We start from the raw sequence: 19,125 nt of genomic DNA, 5'->3' as shown, positions 1-19,125 counted from the left end.
GTGGGCGAGTCCTCGGAGAGACGCGGGGGGGGGGGGGGCTGGGCGTGGCCTTTGGTTCCGATTGTCCGGGGGAGGGGCGGGAGGCCCTGGTGCCGTGGGGGGTCAGGAAGCGGTGGGGGTGTGCTGCTGTGGCCCTGTGTCCGTCTGCACTGGGTGTGGGAGCGGAGTCCCGGGCTGCTGGTCGTCGGCGCGTGGAACCCGGACGACGAAGGCCTCTTCTCCTCCCGGAAGGCCCCCCACGGGCCGGAGGGCGGGATCCAGGGGGCGCGGGCGGCCGGGCCTTACTCGGTCTCCTCCCGCATCTCTACCACGTCGGCGCCCTCCTCGGCTGCGGGGATGTCCGTCATGGCCGAGTCCTCGCCCTCGGTGCCCGTGCCGTTCTCCGCCTTCTTCTTCTAGGGTCGAGAGGACGGTGGGGTCAGTGAGGGCTGGACATGGCGGGGTTCGCGGTCATTATGCCAAGAGCAGGTTAGGGGTGGGAACGTCCCCACTGTCCATGTGCATTGTCCCTCTGCCTCCATGAACCGTCCACTCCCCATCCCCATGGATGGTTCCCCCTGCCCCCTTGGACTGTCCCTTCCTTGCCCCAATGGACCGTCCCCTCTCTGTCCCCGTAAATCTCATTCCCAGCAGGAGGCGACCTCTCTGGGGCGACGCCAAGCACCCAAATCCTCCCATGTGACAACCTTGTGCCCCCCTTTGCCCCTCCACCCTGCGTGCACCTCGTCCTGCTGCCCAGCCCCTCTGGGCCCCTCTCAGGGCATCACCTCTCGGGCCCAGCCGGCACAGACACCATCGACACCACCACCACAACCACCCATGGGACCCAAGTTCAAAGATTCTTGCTTCCTTTGGACCCTGCCTGGTGCCCCCCTCCCGGGCCTCTGCCCGCTGGTGGCCATGCAGCAGAGCCCGGGCAGCTACCAGCTCCTGAGTCCAGCCCTGGGTGCCCTGCATGGACACGATGAGACAGGGCTGCTTGGAGCTGGCAGGTGCAGGCATGTGTGGTCTGGGGGAGGGCACACTGAGGGTCTGCTGTGAGACGGCGATGTACAGGCTCTCCACACACACGTGTGTTTCCATAGTGACGCTGCGGGTGGGGTCTACAGCAGGAGTGTCTCCACACACTCTCTACCTCTGTGGCACACTGTCCATATTAGCGTGTCACACCCAGTGTTTGTGTGCACGGCGTGGGGCTGCATGCCGTGTGCTGTGTCGGACACGTGTGCAAGCGTGCTCTGTGGGCTGTCTCAGTGTGCACGGTACATCTGTATTGCAGGATTGTGGGTACTGTGTGGTAGATCTGTACAGTAGGACCATGTGTGTACTGTACGGCAGATCTGTCCTGTAGGATTGTGTATACTGTCCGGTAGAATCATGTGTACTGTATGGTACGTCTGTCCTGTGCACATGCTGCGTGACTGTGTTGCACGTGGGTGTTTATGTAGGCAGGAATGGTGTACACTGGGGCCATGCACGCTGTGTGTGTGCTGGTGTGTCGTGTGGACAATCAAGCACTCACAGCCTAGGAGCTGGTCCTGGCTCTCTGAAAGGAAATGTGTTCTGTGTGTGCTGCGTGTGTGTGTGTGTTGTGTACTGTGTATGCTGTGTGCATGATGGTGTGGATGGTGTGTGCTGTATGTACTGTGTGTGTATGGTGTATGCTGTGTGTGTGCTGTGCATATGTGCTCTGCGTTTGCTGTGTGTACGCCGTGGTGTGTGTGTGTGTGTGCTGTCTATGTACTGTGAGTGCTGTCTGTGTGCTATGTGTGTGCCATGTGTTCTTTGTGTGCACTGTGTATGTGGTGTGTGTGAGCTGTGTGGTGTGTGTGCACTGTGTATGCTGTGTGTGTGCTATGTGTGTGCTGTGTGTGCTGTGTGTATGTGCTGGGCTGGGGCCAGGTTGAAGAGGGAAGGAAGCGCAGGGTGGAGGTGAGGAGGGGGCACCTGAGGCCCCGGAAGCCACTGGTGTGGGTGTGTGGGTGGGCTGTGCCCTCCGCCCCCCCCCCCCCCCCCGCCCCTGCATCCCCTCGCTTGTCTCGGTCTCACCTGCTTCCTGTAGACGTAGCAGGCGGCGATGGCCACCATGGCAGACTCGCCCACGAAGCCGGCCAGGAGGGAGCCCACGCCCAGGGTGGCGCCATGGACCCTGCGAGGGAGCATCAGGCGGGGTCAGGGGGGCCGCTCCCCCGCCCCCCGCCCCCGGAGCCCCTCCGCCCCGGCCCTGCCACGCACCCCAGGTAGGGCAGGACCACCAGGCTGGCGATGAGCACGATGATGCGGAGCACTGAGCTGGGCGCCAGCACGAAGGTCTTCTTGAGCGTCATGAGCCAGCCGGTGAGGTGCGCGCGCACGGTCACTGCGGGGGACAGCGGGGTGGTCAGTGCCCGCCCACGGCCGTGCCGCCCACACATCCCGCTGGCTTCCCATGTGCGAGGCCTGGCGACCTGGGGGGCCACGCGCCCTGCAGGCCACGAACCCCACCAGCCAGACTCTGTGCCACCCACGTCCCCCTGCTGAGGCACCCCACCAGCCACGGCCCCTCTGGCCCGCCCGGGGGGGCTTCACCCCTCCCCACCTGGCCCTGACACCATCACAGACAGTGAGTGGGCAATAGCCCCTCAGCGCCCCCAGCCCCTCCTGGAACCCACTGTCCACGCCCCCCCCCCATTGCTGCCCAGGCGGCAGGCTAAGACCGTGCATCTGGCTGACCACGTAGGGCCAGCCGCGGCGGAGGTCGGTCCAGTTTGCTTCTGAGCAAGTGGCTGAAAGGGGGGTTACATGCCGGAGCCCCTCACCCACCTCCCCAGGTGAGGCGGTCACACAGGCCCCCCCCCCCAGGAAGGTGTGCCAGGTGCTGGGGTTCACTCGGGGCTGGTTGGGAGGACGCTCAGGGTCCCGGGATGGGGTGGTCTGTGTGGGGCGCAGACCACAGGAGCACTGGCCCAGGGGCACTGGGCAGGTGACGCGGGCTCTGCTGTCTGGACGCGCCCGCCCTCTCCGGCCTGTGCATGCCTGTGTGGCCACTGGGTGGCAGCACCGCAACACCTGGCTCCTTCCCCGCCGGTCATCTGAACCGCAGGGGCGGCCAGTGGCCCAACTCGGGAACACGCCACCTGCCCTGGCCGCCACCGTCTCTACGCTCTTTTTGGCTGTTTTGGGGCCACATCCTGCAGTGCTCAGGGTTTCATCCTGGTGGTGTGTGGGGGAATTTACATGACCGGGGATGGAACCTGGGCTGGGTGCCCCCGGTCCTATCTCTGCAGCCCTACGTAGGTTGGTTTCTTTCCTTTCCTTTCCTTTCTTTTCTCTTTTTTTTTCTTTTTGGGTCACACCTGGCAATGCTCAGGGGTTACTCCTGGCTCTGCACTCAGGAATTACCCCTGATGGTGCTCAGGGGACCCCATGGGATGCTGGGAATCGAACGTGGGTTGGCCGCGCAGCAAGGCAAACACCCTACCTGCTGTGCTATATCGCTCCGGCCAGGCTGGTTTGTTTGTTTCTTTCTTTCTTAAACATTTTTATTAGTGAAACACCATGAGGTACAGTTGTAGACTTACAAATTTTTTGCTTGGGGTTCAGTTATACAATTATTGAATACCCATCCCTCCACCGGTGCCCATTCCCCACCACCACTGATCCCAGTATCCCTCCCACCCCCCATCCCACCCTGCCTCTGCGGAAGGGCATTCCCTTTTGTTCTCTCTCTCCTTTTGGGTGCTCTGGTTTGCAAAAGAGGCATTGAGTGGCAATCATGTTCGGTCTACAGTCCACTCTCAGCACACATCTCCCATCCTGGGCGGATCCTCCCAACACCATTTACTTGGTGCTCCCTTCTCCATCTGAGCTCCCTAGCGTGTGCGGCTGGCCTCCAAGCCATGGAGTGAACTTCCTGGTACTTATCTCGACTATTCTTGGGTGTTAGTCTCCTATTTTGTTACTTTATGTTCCCCAGATGAATGCAATCTTTCCATGTCTGTCCTTCTCTTTCTGACTTATTTCGCTTAGCATGATACTTTCCATGTAGTACCACTTGTATGTAAATTTCACAATTTCATCTTTTCTAACCCAGGCTGGTTTCTTACCTAACTGTGGATGTTACAGATTCGGGCATCTTGGACCAAGTGTTTGGGCAGATCACGGAGGACCAGTAATGCCACGGCCCAGGTACACAACTTCCTGCCTTCCAATCCCGCTTCCCAGAGCAGCAAGACCCAGTTTATTGCTCCCTCTAGAAACATTGTAGCCACAAGCACTAGCCACGGGTGTGGGCCCACTGGCAAACAGAGGACTAGTCCCGACCCCATCCCCAAACGCTGCCCCATCTGACTGGCCCTGGGCAGTCTCCCGTGCTCCGGCATCCTCTCCTCACTGGCCATGCTCCCTGCACACCTTCAGATTGTTCAATTTCTCTTTTTTGTAGGTCTTTTTTATTCCTTTCCCCCCCCCGGTGATGCTCAGGGGTTACTCCTGGCTCTGCACTCAGGGCTCACTCCTTGGCGGGGCTCGGGGGACCCTATGGGATGCCAGGGACCAAACCCAGGTTGGAAGTGAGTATGGCAAGTCTCCTTACTTACTTACACTGTACTATCACTTTGGCCCTGATTTCTTATTTAAAAATTTTTTTGAATGTTCTATTAGTCAGTGCTAAGAATTTTCCTACAGGCTTAAGTCTCTGTCACTTCAGCCACACTCAGGAGGCAAAGCCCGTCTCCTCTCCCTGATGAAAACATCTGCTCACCGGAGTCCTCGGGACTCTCTGTGAGGGCCGTTTATTAGACGCCAGGGCTGATGCAGAAGGGCGGGAGGGAGAGTCTGGTCTCCATTTGGTCCCCACCCCAGAGCCTTGCCCAGAGGGAGCCCCGGGTGCAGAGCCAGGAGTCGGCCCTGAACGGGGCCTGGAGTGGCCCCCAAGCAAACCATCTCCCAGGATGACCCGGAAGTCGAATCCTTCTCCAGCATCTTCCCCGTCCCGGAAGGCGGAATTTGCCTTTTCTCTTCTGGTTTGGGCCAGGACCACAGCAAACATTTCCCCAGAAAGAGGCATCCTCAGGGGGGCAAGGAGTTCCCCCCAACACCTTTTTCTTCTCTAGGTTCCTGGGCCTTACCCTGATGGTGCTCAGGGCTTAGTCCTGACTGCGCTCAGGGGTCACTCCTGGCGGGGCACGGGTGGGCCGTATGCCCGGCCCCTGCGCTCCCGCCGTCTCCCTCCCACGGCAGGGTGGGCGCTCACCTGGCACAGGGAAGAAGGAGAAGATGCGCAGGGGCACGACACACAGCTCGGCGAAGGCGAAGTCCACCCCGATGATGTCGATGAGGATCTTCTCGGAGACATTCGGGGTCCAGAACATCACGAAGCAAAGCTGAGGGGCAGAGGCGGCTGTGAGTGCTGGGCGGGGACCCAGGAAACTTCCAGGGTCTGGTCAGGATGAGGGAGGCAACAGGCACCGTGTGTGTGTGTGTGTGTGTGTGTGTGTCCTGGGGAAGCACCTGGACAAGTGGAGAGAACAGGCACCGTGTGTGGTATGTGTGTGTGTGTGTGGGGGAGGGTGTGTCTGTGTGTGTCCTGGGGAAACACCTGGAGAAGGACTTTAAAAATGGAAGCTGGGGCCACTGGCCGTGCACGCGCAGACTCTGGCTCCATCCCAGCTGCACTGATGCCTCCCGCACAGCCCCTGGTGATGAACCACAGGCTGGACAAATGGGGTCCCCCAAAGCATCACCAGGAGCAAGTCAAAAACATTCAGCTGGGAAGCGCCACCCCGGACCTCCTCCCTCCCCCAGACTGATGTTTGGTTGGAATTTAAAAATGTAAGAATGTTGGGGGCTAGAGCAATAGCACAGCGGGTAGGGCATTTGCTTTGCACGCGGCAGACCCGGGTTCGATTCCCAGCATCCAATATGGTCCCCTGAGCACCGCCAGGGGTAATTCCTGAGTGCAGAGCCAGGAGTAACCCCTGAGCATCGCCGGGTGTGACCCAAAAGGCAAAATAATAATAATAATAATAAAAATAAAAACAATGGCCTGTTTCTCCTTTGGCATCAGCCAAAGCTGCCAAATACACTCCGGAGGGTGTGTGTAGGGGGGAGGGGGGCAGAGGGGGCATGTAACACACGCGCCCAACAGCAGGGGGCGCCAAACACCCAGCACCGCTGGGGCCTCTATGGGCCTCGCCCTGCTCCCCCGCGGCTGAGTCTATTGCTGGGGCCCTCAGCGGCTTCTCTGCACGGGTCCCTATGAAGGTGGGTCTGGGCAGTCACAGTTCAACGGGGCTAGGGTCTCCGGGTGGAGATCATCGGTCTCACAGCGGCTGGAGAGGCGCATTTTAGTGGCTGACAGCTTGGAAGATAAAAGCAAACAGCAGCAGGCGCGGGGCTCTGGGGAGGCTGCCGGGAACCTAAGGTCACGAGCTCGAGCCCCCTGTGCCCGCTACATGCACCGGGCACCAAGCCAGGGTGCTGTGGCACTGTGGACTCGGCACCCACCGTCACGGGGGTGGAAGGTGGGGAGGGCGGTCTGGGCTCCTGCAGCTTCCTTCCGGCCCGTGTGTGTGTGTGTGTGTGTGTGTGTGTGTGTGTGTGTGTGTGTGTGTGTGGCGGGGGGCTGGGGCTTGGGGGTGGGCACGCTCCTCCCAGCTCCATGTGGCAGAGGATGGGGAGTTTCGGGAGCCAGGGGAGGGGGCGAGCCCCTCAGTATGCGCTGCACCCCTCACCCCACCCTGCGGCCAGAACAAGGAGGGTCAGTCTCCTCGCTGGGGTGGGAGGTGGGGAACAGCCATCCTTGTGGGACACAGGGTCTGCCAGGCACTGGGGATCAGCCCCCAGCAGCGTGCAGGCAGGAAGGGGTGCCGAAAGGGGTGGGCGGGACCCCGGCCTGGGGGTTGGGCAGGCACAGTGGGTCCCTCTGCTGGGGGTGCCGCTCTCTCTGGGGGGGTGAGAGTGACCTCGGGGGAGGTAGGGGATGGGGGTCGCTCTGTCTCCTCAAGGAAGGAAGATTTCCGAGCTGGGGGTGGGGACTGGCCACTCCCCGAGAAGGGGACCCTACAAGGGAGCCTCCTTCAGATCAGGGTCCCGACCTTCTGCACCACGCGCCCTGCCTTCCTCGTTTCCTTCCCGGGGTGCCCCCACCCAGCCCTGGGCCATGGGGTCCCTTATTCCCCCTCCTTCGTGTGATCTTTCACCTGGGTGTCCCTTGGAATGTTGGGGGTTTGGGTTCAGGGTTCCCCTGAGAACCTCTACTCTGGCCTTCGGGGGTGGGGTGGGGTGCTGGGCTGAGCTGCAGGGGGCAGGGCTGACCGGCAGACACCCACAGTCTCCTGGGGGCCAGGTGGGATGGCGGTGGTCACCTCCCCCGCACGGTCACCTCCTTCCTCCTGGCCAGCAGAACCAAGAGCAGGTGGCAGGGATTAAGGACTATAAATAGCCCCGTGGCCAGTCCCCACGGGCTGCCCTTCTGAGGGGAAGGCCGGGCGGGCTGGGGGTGGGGGGCGAGTGTCCGTCTCTGGTCCCTGGGTGTAGAGCAGACAAATGCCCTCTGGGGTGCGAGGCGCCCAGGGTCCAACCTGCCTCCTGGGGCTCCCTCGGAACTTCTGCAGCTCCGGCTCTGCCCCGGAGGGCTGGACTCTCCCTGGTTTGCAGGCCTCGGGCTGTGTCGCCCTTCCAGGCCGGTGTCCACAGCCCACCCTATCCGCCGGCTTGGGAAGACCACTAACCCTCCAAACAGAAACCGACCCCCGAGTCCCACTGCCCACCGGCCTCTCCCAGAAACCCAGCCCAACCCCATCACACAGGCTCATGGCCCTTGCCCTGTGAGCACTGGGCCCTGAGCTCAGGTCTGAGCTGAGCGACCCTGTCCCGTGGGGAGCAGAGTCTCTGGTCCCTCTGCCCTCACAGAACGTGACCCGTGGGCCACCCGCAGATCTTGGAGGGGGGGCAGCTGGGGCGGGGGAAGGAGCACAGGACTCAGGGGCACTCAAGGAGGCAGCAGCGAGCAGAAGGTCACCCAGAGGGGGTGTGGGCGGGGAGCCGGACGACACCCACGGCCAGCCCTGTCCTCACCCCAGGAAGAGGCCCTTGGCCTTGTTTCTAATTTTGGGCCCCGCCTGGCAGTGCTCAGGGAACACTCCTGGCAGGGCTGGGAGGGGTGTGGGGCAGAACCCTCTGTGGGATCAGGGATCAAATCCGGCTTGACCCCATGCAAGGCACACGCCCCCCGCCACTGCACTCTTGCTCCAAAAGACGCATTTTCTTGTTTTTTTGGTTTCTGGGCCATACCCAGCGATGCTCAGGGGTCACTCCTGCTCTGTGCTCTGGAGTCTCTCCTGGTGGTGCTCGGCGGGCCACGTGGGATGGCGGGGATCAACCTGGGCTGGCCGCGTGTCACGGCAAGTGCCCGCCCCGCTGTGCCATGGCCCCTGATCCCGCGGGGAGGGAAGACACCTCCCCGCCGAGCATGCCACCCCCCAGCTCCTCCTCACCGTCAGAGACAAGGCCATGCAGACGAACGTGAACTTCTTGATGTGGGCGGCCGTCACCGTGTTGCTGGTGCTCACCAGTTTATTGCTGGGGTTGTTCTGGGGAGAGAAGGACAAGGGTGAGGGCCCCGGCGGCCCGACTCTCCTGCTGCCTGGGCAGCTCGGCCTGTTGGCTCAGGAGGTCCGAGACCCCCGCACAGACCGGCCCCTGCACACAGCACGAGGACCTGGGCTCAGTCCCCGCTGCCCACCTGCCTGGCATCTCCCTAAGGCCCGGCCGCGGCTTGTGGGTGACGGCGTGGTGTGTGGTGCCTGGCCCGGGGCCCGCCCGCCTCCCACCCGGCCTCGTCCTTCCTGCCCCGGCTCCCGCTGAGTGTCGCAACCCAGCCCACCCACGCCGCACAGCCACCTGCTTCTAGAGCCGTTCGCCTTTGATGCCCACACACACTGCGGGGCCGCGTGTGGCAGGGTTGGGGGTTGGAGTTTGGGGCACGGTGCCTGAGATCAGGGAGGGCAGTGCCCCCGTGGCTGCTTGCACAACCCTTCCGGGGCTGGAAACCCTTGCTCGGCTGCACCAGGACCAAGGAGGCAGGTGGGGGCCCCGGGCCTGGTCCCGTGGCCCTGACTCGCCCAGGATGGACGCACAGTCAGGAAGGCTTCTCTGAGGAGCTCTGGGGGCGACTGTGGCCTCTGGCCCTTTCTCTCAGGGACAGCTGAGGGCTGGGTCCTCAGCTGCTGTCAGAGCCCCGTGTGGGGTAAACTGGGTGCTTGGTGGGTACTGTGGAAGGAGTGAGACAGCTCACAGCTCACAGTGCCCTGGGGACAGCAACGGGTCACTGCTCCTGGGGTGTGTGGATGCTGTGTGTCTATACATGTGTGTGTATGTGTGCATGTCTGTCTGTGCGTGTGTTTATATGCATGTATATGTGTGTATCTGTGTGTGTCTGTACGTGTGTGTGTGTGTAGGGGGGCCAAGGGGAAAGCATCACAGACAGGCCAGCCTCAACCCCTCCTCAGCACGTTCAGGAGGGCGATGACAGACACTGAGTGAGTAAAACCCACATGTGGGCTGCAGAGTGACAGGCTGAGGAGGGGTGTGTGAGCACAGAGTGCGTGTGTGTGTATGTGTGCATGTGTGTGTATGAGTGTGCATATGCGTGCGCATGTGTGTGAGATTGTGCGCATGTGCATACCGACTACATGTGTGCATGCACATGAAAGCATGTGCATGTATGTGAGATTCTGTGTTCATGTTTGTGAGACTGTCTGCATGTGTGTGCATGAGAGTGCATGTATGTGTGTGTATGTTAGTGCACGTGTACGAGTGTGTATTTGTGTGCATGTTCATGAGATTGCATGCGTGTGCGTACCAGTACGTGAGATTGTGTGCATGCATGTATACGTGAGTGCACGTGTGTGTATGAGTGCATGTAAGTGTGTATGTGACCATGTGCATGGCATTGTATGTGTGTATGTGTGTGCGTGTGCGTGTGAATGTGTTTGTGACTGTACACGTGCGTGCGCATGCGTGTGTGCACGCTGGACGCTTCCCCGCAGCCTGGTTCCCTCTGCCCTGGCACAGCCCTTCACCTCGCTCAGGAGCTGCCAGCCCCCGGCCCAGGCCCTGCACTGCCCCACGAGGGACCCACCGGCTGGCACCTGGACAGCCTCACCTTGTCGAAGGCAGGGTAGACGGCGCGGATCTCCGTCAGCCATCCGTACGGCATGTGGCCCACAGGGTACGTGGCCGTCAGAATCGCCACTGCCTGCAGGGGGAGGTCACAGCGGGTGAGTGTGCTGCTGGAGGCGCGTCTCCGGGCTCTGGGGTCCTCACCCCTGAGGGCGGCTGCTGGCGGGTCTGTCCCCTGCCCAGCTCCCCGACAGCCCACAGGCTGGGCCGGTGCAGGAAGGGTCTGCCGGGAGGGCGAGGCTGGGGGTACGGCTGGGGGTGCGGCGTGGAGGACACCCCTAGGTCCTTGCTCACAGGGAGAGGGGCCCGGGGTGACCCAACAGGCCAGCACTCCTCCACCCGAGTCTCCCCATGTGCCCTGCCAACGCTGGGTCACCCCCAGGGGGTCCCAACAGCCTTCAGGGGGCAGGGCCACGCTGCCTGGCCCTCCCCTGCCAGCTCAGCTCCCCAGCGGCCTGGCCAGGCGGACTCCTATGAAATCCACAGGTCCTATTTTTTTTGGTCACACTGGCGGTGCTCAGGGCGGACTCCTGAATTGGTGTTCAGATCACTCCTGCGGGCTCAGGGACGACACGGAGGTCTGGGGACTGAACCGGGGTTGGCCGTGTGCGTGGCAAGTGCCTGACCTGCTGCATTTTCTCTCCGGCTCCCACAGGGGACATTAAAAAAAAACTAAAATCACAGCTTGCCAATATTGCTGGGCATGGAAGGGAGGCAGGAGGGGCCTTTCCGACGGGGAAGAGCAGCAGGGGGAGGAAAGCAGCCCCCCGCCCCCCCAACCAGAACCAACAGTGAGCAGAGATTGGGGCCCTCTCACTGGAATGACGTCCAGCCGCGGGACTCAAGGAAGCAGGAATTAAGGGGCCTGACCCCCAGGCCTCATCCCTGCAGCAGTTCTGTGAGGGCTGTGTGTGGGGAGAGGAGACGTGAGCAGAGCCCAGTGGCCCCTCCCTGGGCGGGGGGGGGGGTGAGTGGGTGAGCGTGGGGTGAGTATAGGGGTGAGTGTGGGGGTGAGTGTGGGGGTGAGTGTAGGGTGAGTGTGGGGATGTGTAGGGTGAGTGTGGGGGTGTGGGGTGAGTGTGGGGGTGAGTGTAGGGGTGAAGTTGGGGGTGAGTGTAGGGGTGAGTGTGGGGGTGAGTGTGGGGGTGAGTGTAGGGTGAGTGTGGGGATGTGTAGGGTGAGTGTGGGGGTGTGGGGTGAGTGTGGGGGTGAGTGTAGGGGTGAAGTTGGGGGTGAGTGTGGGGGTGAGTGTGGGGGTGAGTGTAGGGTGAGTGTGGGGATGTGTAGGGTGAGTGTGGGGGTGTGGGGTGAGTGTGGGGGTGAGTGTAGGGGTGAAGTTGGGGGTGAGTGTAGGGGTGAATGTGGGGGTGAGTGTAGGGGTGAGTGTGGGAGTGAGTGTAGGGGTGAATGTGGGGGTGAGTGTAGGGGTGAGTGTGGGGGTGAGTGTAGGGGTGAGCGTGGGGGTGAGTGTGGGGGTGACTGTGGGGGTGAGTGTGGGGGGTTAGTGTAGGGGTGAGTGTGGGGTGAGTGTAGGGGTGAGTGTAGGGGTGAGTGTGGGGGGTTAGTGTGGGGGTGAGTGTGGGGTGAGTGTGGGGTGAGTGTAGGTGTGAGTGTGGGGTTGTGTAGAGGTGAAGGTGGGGGTGAGTGTAGGGGTGAGTGTGGGGGGTTAGTGTAGGGGTGAGTGTGGGGTGAGTGTAGGGGTGAGTGTAGGGGTGAGTGTGGGGGGGTTAGTGTGGGGGTGAGTGTGGGGTGAGTGTGGGGGTGAGTGTAGGGGTGAAGTTGGGGGTGAGTGTAGGGGTGAATGTGGGGGTGAGTGTAGGGGTGAGTGTGGGGGTGAGTGTGGGAGTGAGTGTAGGGGTGAATGTGGGGGTGAGTGTAGGGGTGAGAGTGGGGGTGAGTGTAGGGGTGAGCGTGGGGGTGAGTGTGGGGGTGAGTGTGGGGGTGAGTGTGGGGGGTTAGTGTAGGGGTGAGTGTGGGGTGAGTGTAGGGGTGAGTGTGGGGGTGAGTGTGGGGTGAGTGTGGGGTGAGTGTAGGTGTGAGTGTGGGGTTGAGTGTAGGGGTGAAGGTGGGAGTGAGTGTAGGGGTGAGTGTGGGGGGTTAGTGTAGGGGTGAGTGTGGGGTGAGTGTAGGGGTGAGTGTAGGGGTGAGTGTGGGGGGGTTAGTGTGGGGGTGAGTGTGGGGGTGAGTGTAGGTGTGAGTGTGGGGTTGAGTGTAGGGGTGAAGGTGGGGGTGAGTGTAGGGGTGAGTGTGGGGTGAGTGTAGGGGTGAGTGTAGGGGTGAGTGTGGGGGGTTAGTGTGGGGGTGAGTGTGGGGTGAGTGTGGGGTGAGTGTAGGTGTGAGTGTGGGGTTGAGTGGGGGGGGTTAGTGTAGGGGTGAGTGCGGGGTGAGTGTAGGGGTGAGTGTGGGGGGTTAGTGTGGGGGTGAGTGTGGGGGGTTAGTGTGGGGGTGAGTGTGGGGTGAGTGTAGGGGTGAGTGTGGGGTGAGTGTGGGGGGTTAGTGTAGGGGTGAGTACGGGGTGAGTGTAGGGGTGAGTGTGGGGGGTTAGTGTGGGGGTGAATGTGGGGGTGAGTGTAGGGGTGAAGGTGGGGGTGAGTGTAGGGGTGAATGTGGGGGTGAGTGTAGGGGTGAAGGTGGGGGTGAGTGTGTGGGTGAGTGTAGGGGTGAAGGTGGGGGGAGTGTGGGGGTGAAGGTGGGGGGAGTGTGGGGGTGAAGTGGTGGTGAGTGTAGGGGTGAAGTGGTGGTGAGTGTAGGGGTGAAGGTGGGGGGAGTGTGGGGGTGAGTGTAGGGATGAAGGTGGGTGTGAGTGTAGGGGTGAGTGTGGGGGTGAGTGTAGGGGTGAGTGTAGGGGTGAGTGTGGGGGTGAAGGTGGGGGTGAGTGTAGGGGTGAGTGTGGGGTGAGTGTAGGGGTGAGTGTGGGGGTGAGTGTGGGGGTGACTGTGGGGGTGAGTGTGGGGGGTGAGTGTAGGGGTGAGTGTGGGGGGTTAGTGTAGGGGTGAGTGTGGGGGGTTAGTGTAGGGGTGAGTGTGGGGGTGAGTGTGGGGGTGAGTGTGGGGTGAGTGTGGGGTGAGTGTGGGGTGAGTGTGGGGGGTTAGTGTAGGGTTGAGTGTGGGGTGAGTGTGGGGGTTCCGGGCTGGCTGGGTGGGGCGTAGCCTGCATGTGCACTAGGCAGCTGGACCTGCGAAACTGACAAAGCCGCTGTGTTCAACGCGGCCCGAGACGACCTCGAGGGTCCCCTCCACACCCCACCCCGCTGGGCCCCCAGGGGGCTGTGCCTGCCGCTGATTCTCGGCTCCTCTTTCCAAGCCCACCGGAGCTGCCTCCCGGGCTGTGGAGACGGGCAGGGAGGGGCTGTCCAGGGAGCAGGGTTGGCAACAGCTTGTGGGGTGGGGGTGGGGGGTGTGGCCCCATAGGGGTCCCGAGGAGACGCCCCTAGCTTCCTGGATGAGCCCCCAAGAGGGCAGCGGGCAGCGAGGGTCCTGCTGGCTCGGCGCTGTCCCGGGAAGGGGACGGCGGCGTCTGAGCCCCGTGAACGCACTGTTGCTTTCCGGACACCCCGTATGGGGGGCAGGAAAAAGCAGGGGTCCTCGGGATGGGCAGCCACGGCCAAGGCTGCGTAGCAGGTCCAGCGATCCAGTCCTCAGGATGAACAGGGCAGAGGCGGGGGGACAGCAGTACTGCACCTCCGGGGGTTCTCATGGGGGCCTGCACCCCCTGTGGCTTTCATGCTCCCCTGTCCTGGGCCGTGGCCCTTCCTCCATCTTAGGGGCCCGAGACCATGTGCAGGGCCGGCCCTAGACCTGCACTGTCTCTCCCCCAAATTAACCAGCTGTAGGCCCGTCACTCTCAGAAAGTTGACTTTAGGGACCACTCCGTCTCCTCCTGCCCCTCGTAGACCCCCGAAGGCACCGATCCAGTCCCCGGGAGCAGCCCAAATCCACAGCCACGGGCGCTGGACACTGGTATGCAGGACCCGCAGAGAGGACCCTCCTGCCAGGGCTGGCGTTTGCCGGGTTTAGACTTCGGATGGGGGCCCTGGAGGAGGCCGGGCGGGGAGGCAGAGCAGCTCTGCCATGTGTGCACCGGACCCAGGTTGATCCCTGCCGTCACGGGATCCTCTGAGCACCCCTGGGCGCAGCTCAGGAAGATCCCAGCACTGCAGGGCCTGAGCAGCGCCACACCTTCCGGCCTGAGCCCAGGGCCAGGCTGGCTGGGCCCAGCCCTGCTGGCAGCGAGCCCGGCCAGGGACCCGCCGCCCGTGAACCACCCACCAGCCTACATGGCTGCCCGGCCTGGCTGGGTCCCTCCTAGCTGGGAGCTGCAGGGACCGTGTGTCCAGAGTGAACCGGACCCAGGTCTGCTGACTCCGCACCGTCTGCCTGGGTGACCCCGAGGATCACGTCCCAGGGAGGGACCCGACCTACCTCCGTGGCTGCAGAGCTGCCCCCAAGGTCCCGGGAGACAAAGAGGTTGACGATGGGCCTGCTGATCCGCTGCGTGGCCAGGATGAGGGCCAGTGGCCACCAGAAGCTCAGCATCTTCCTTATGGTCGCGTCTCCCTGGGGAGGGAGCCGAGAAGGGTCCTCTCAGTGCCCCCAGCCGACGTCCAACCCTTCCTCCGTCCACCGCGACTCAAGCCAACAGCAGCAACTTAGCGCAAGGGATGCCCTCTGCCCTCTGTCCATAAGCCACGGCGACCAGGACACATGCAGTCCAGCCGGGCATTCAGCCCGCAGCTCTCCGATGTCCAAACACCCGGTTCGATGTGGGGCGCCAGACGCCCCTTTCCCAACTCTCCCCAAGGCAGACCCCCGCCCGGGCTTGAGATACAGGCTCGAAACCTGCCCCTGCTTTTTTTGCTCTTTTGGTCACACCCGGCAATGCACAGGGGTTGCTCCTGGCTCTACACTCGGAATTACTCCTGGCAGTGCTCGGGGGAACAAGTGGGATGCTGGGAATCGAACCCGGGTCAGCCGCGTGCAAGGCAAACGCCCTTGCTCCAGCTCCTTGAAACCCTTTTCTTAGTTTAAACCATCAGAGCGGCTAGCTAGAAGCCAAGTCCGTAAGAGGTAGCTCTTAGAAATTTAAAAAAAAGCTTAAAAGTTGATTTTGGAGTCTCTCCGCTCACACGTGCCCGGTTATTTGGGCATCAGCTACATCTGGATCCAATCAGAGGTTTCTGTTTCCCGTAGCTCTCACGCTGCAGTGCAGGGGCTGAAAACCAGGGCGGTGGGAGGGAGAGACCCCTAGCCAAGGTGTCCCGGAATCTGGCTTTCCTTAGGGGACCCTCGCTTGGGTTAGGTCTTGGTGTGTGTTTGTTTCTTTTCCGGGTCACATCCGGGAAAGTCAGGGGCTGCTCCCAGCTCTGAGGTCTGTGCCCTCTGGGCAGAGTCTGGCCCTGGGGTCTTTCTCCTTTGCATGAGCTAAGCTTCCCTCCCTCCCTCCCTCCCTCCCTCCCTCCCTCCCCTCCTCTCCCTCCTTCCCCTTCTCTCTCTCCTTCCCCCTCTTTCTCTCCTTCCCTCCCTCCTTCCCTCCCTCACACTCTCCCTCTCTCCCTCCTTCCCCCCTCTCCTTCCTTCCCTCCCTCCCTCTCTCCCTCTCCCTCCTTCCCCCTTCTCTCCCTCCCTCCCTCTCTCCTTCCTTCCTTCCTTCCTTCCTTCCTTCCTCCCTCCCTCCCTCCCTCCCTCCCTTCCTCCCTCCCTCCCTCTTCTCCCCTTCCTCCTCCACTCCCTCACCCAGAGGTGCTCAGGGGCCCCTGTATGGGGCCAGGGATGGAGCAGAGGTCGGCAGAGCACAAGCCAAGAGTGCTGACCTCCACTCTCGCCCGGCCCCATGTTTCTATCTGGCCTTGTGTTCCAGCCTCTCTGCTCCCACGGTGGCGTGGGCACCGCCTGGCACTGGTACCCAGCTGCTTCATCCCCGAAGCCTCTGGCGCTGGCCTCCACCTGCTCTGGGAGTTGCATGCATGGGGGGTGGGGGGAACAGACACCGAGATGAACTGGAGGTGCCTTCGGGGGAACTCGGAAGCGGTGCCCACCCTGAGCAGAGGACCCCGCCCCGCGCGCCTGCCGGGCACCTACCCCCAGCTCGGGGCCGCTCCTGTCGGGGATGGCGTCGTGGATGTTGCGGTAGTAGCCGAGACACAGCGTGGTGCAGCGCACCAGGGCGCCCATGTACAGCGACAGGATGGGGATGAGCAGCGGCTCGCGGCACTCCAGGTGGCTGTGCAGCAGAATGGCGACGAAGACCACCTGGGACAGACGGGCGGGGGGGCTCAGGAGCGCCCCTGGGGGCGGGGCTCTGCACGGCTGGCCTGGAACGCCAAGCACTGGCTGGTGGTTGTGGTGGGATGCTTTCGGCCCGGGCGTCAGGGGTACGGGCAGCAGCGAGCCTCGGGGGGCCCTGAGCTGGAGTGGACGTGGGCACCCTGAGGTGGGACTCCCAGGGATGCAGTGGAGAGCGCATGGATCTTGGGGGAACTGCACTTTTTTTTTTTTGCTTTTTGGGCCACACGCAGTGATGCACAGGGGTTACTCCTGGCTCTGCACTCAGGAATTGTTCCTGGCGGTGCTCAGGGGGCCGTATGGGATGCCAGGGAGAGCACCCGGCCGGCCGTGTGCAAGGCAAACGCCCTCCCCGCTGTGCCATGGCCCCAACCCAGAGCTGCGCTTTAAACGACAAACACGTAACACCTGGGCTGTGAGGCTGGCCGGTGGGTTGTTTGTCAAAGGGGCCGACAGCAGACGTCGGATGACACTGGGTTGTCTTTGCTCCTCCCGCAGGGAGCTTAAGGTTTCGTGAGCTGCTCCCATCCCAGTGTGACCAAGGCACACCCGATTCCACCAGGCACTAAGAACCCTAGACTGCTTTCCTCTTGCCATTTGTGTCATTTGCACGGTCCTTTTCGTACAGACACAGGAGTGGCGGGCGTCCATCAGCAGGACCGGGTAGAAATGGGGCCGCCAGTGGCTCACCTGCGCTATGACGTCAGAGATGGAGGCGCAGCCCACCAGGAAGCTGTACTTGTGCTTCAGGAGGATGCCCGCGTGGGTCCAGGCCTGGCGGGAGAGAGAGGAGTGAGGTGCCTTGACGACTCACCGTTTACCTGCGGGCGCGTCGCGGCGAGGCTGGCGAGCAGGAGTCTGCAGGTCAAAGGGCAGGAATCCCAGGTCCAAGCTCCATCACCGTATGACCTTCCCAAGCACTGCAGGGGGCGGTGGGGAATCCACAAGCACCTCCCGGGGGGGGGGGGGGGGAGAAGTGAACAAGCAAAACCAAGGGGAATATGGTCCAAAGGGCTGGAGCATATGCAAAGGCCCTGGGTTCACTCCCGAGCACTGTTCTCCTGAGCATTGCCAGGAGTAACCCCCAAGCACTGAGTCTGGGGGGTTAGTACAGGCAGCCCTCTGGAATAAAGACACCAAGAAGTTAACAACTCTGATGATACCATTCTAGGGTAGATCCACACAAGGTCTTTTTGGGAGGCGTGGGTTTGGGCTATACTGGCTTTGGTCTAGATCTAATCCTGGGAGTGCTTGGGGACATATGCAATTCCAGGAATGAGACTCAGGTCACTGCGTGCAGAGTAAGTGCCTTAATCTCTCTTGGCCCAAGATGTCCTTTCTCTCTGTTTAAAAAAATTTTTGTATTGAACCACCGTGATAGCCGTTACAAAGCGGATCATGCTCAGGGTTCAGTCATACAAGGGTCCAACACCGTCCCTCCACCTGGGCGCATTTCCCACCACCAATGCCTCCCGTTTCCCTTCCACCATCCCCCAACCCCCAACCCCACCCCTCCTGCCTCTTCTTTCTCTTTCTCCTTCAGTGCATCATGGTTTGCAACGTGGTTCCTGAGAGGCCACTGTGTCTGTTTGGAACGTTGAGTATTTTATCAGGAGACTGGAGGGGCTTTTCAAACTGGGTGGCAGCCTTGGGATGCGGGTTTCTTTTCTTCAACCCATTTTCTACATTCTATGCATTCTGAGGTGCTGGGCATGGAACCCGGGGACTCAGACATGGCACAGTTTTGTGTGCAGTCAGGGACATTCATTACTCTGGGGCAACTGGGACGTGCAGGCCGTGTGCTCGACCAGAGTAGGGGAGGACCCAGAGGGCAGGGGGGGCATCTGGGCACAGTGCCCTGCAGGGTGCTGGGCGCACGGGGCTCTGTGTGGGGCTGGGGAGAGCCCGCCCAGTGAGGGGCAGGGCCCCCCACTCACACTCAGATCTGATCAGACACCCTTCCTTCCTTCCTTCCTTCCTTCCTTCCTTCCTTCCTTCCTTCCTTCCTCCCTCCCTCCCTCCCTCCCTTCCTTCCTTCCTTCCTTCCTGTTCTTGGGCCACACCCAGCGATGCTCAGCACTCAGGGTTCACTCCTGCGGGTGCTTGGGGGACCCTGAGGAGTGCTGGGGATCAAACTCCGGTCAGCTGCTTGCAAGACAAATGCGCAACCCTCTGCACTGTGGCTCGAACCCTCCAGGGCAGCAGAACTGCGGAGCCTGGGTGGTGTGAGGCTGGAGCCACGCGAGGGTCCCAACAGCACCTGAGAGACAGTCTGTCTCCCCAGCAGCCTGGATGCCCATTTCACGGGCTGCATCAAGACTACCCGGGGTGGCTCCTCTGCCGCCCTGGGCTCGTGGTGCTGACCTGACATCAGCTGGATGGGTAAACCAACAACTGTATCTATATCTATCTACACACACACACACACACACACACACACACACACACACTCTCTCTCCTCGCAGGAAGGCTGTGGAATCCCACAACAGCCCAGCGCTTCCGCAGGTGCTTGGGTCAGCGCTCAAACATACTGGACACAGGAACTCAGACACATGGGCACGTCCAAGCATCTGCTGAGGGCTGAACGAATGAACAACGCGTGGTGTGGGCTGCCAGCCAAAAGGCTATTCTTCATCAGCTACAAAGGGCCATTCTGAACCAGGCCTCCAGGTAGACAGGC

The 19,125-nt window shown here is 61.8% G+C and overlaps 1 protein-coding gene across 2 annotated transcripts in view; it reads right to left on the bottom strand.

The window, feature by feature from the left end:
- ANKH (ANKH inorganic pyrophosphate transport regulator) overlaps positions 1-19,125 on the bottom strand; it is a 326,406-nt gene that overhangs the window by 225,078 nt on the left and 82,203 nt on the right. For both annotated transcript variants that reach the window (XM_056109063.1, XM_056109062.1), the window contains exons 4-12: positions 17,136-17,219; positions 16,242-16,412; positions 14,586-14,720; positions 10,148-10,240; positions 8,478-8,573; positions 5,234-5,363; positions 2,236-2,359; positions 2,050-2,149; positions 277-395 (exon numbers count right to left, since the gene is read on the bottom strand). In XM_056109063.1, coding sequence (XP_055965038.1) covers positions 282-395; positions 2,050-2,149; positions 2,236-2,359; positions 5,234-5,363; positions 8,478-8,573; positions 10,148-10,240; positions 14,586-14,720; positions 16,242-16,412; positions 17,136-17,219 — 1,047 coding nt within the window. In that variant the 3' untranslated portion in view covers positions 277-281. The remainder of the gene's footprint in view (positions 1-276; positions 396-2,049; positions 2,150-2,235; positions 2,360-5,233; positions 5,364-8,477; positions 8,574-10,147; positions 10,241-14,585; positions 14,721-16,241; positions 16,413-17,135; positions 17,220-19,125) is intronic.

This window comes from Sorex fumeus, unplaced genomic scaffold (assembly GCF_029834395.1).
Source record: "Sorex fumeus unplaced genomic scaffold, SorFum_2.1 ptg000264l, whole genome shotgun sequence".
NCBI classification, from domain to species: Eukaryota; Metazoa; Chordata; class Mammalia; order Eulipotyphla; family Soricidae; genus Sorex; species Sorex fumeus.
The sequence above is the reverse complement of the archived record's forward strand: the minus strand, read 5'-3'. Positions and strand labels throughout refer to the sequence as shown.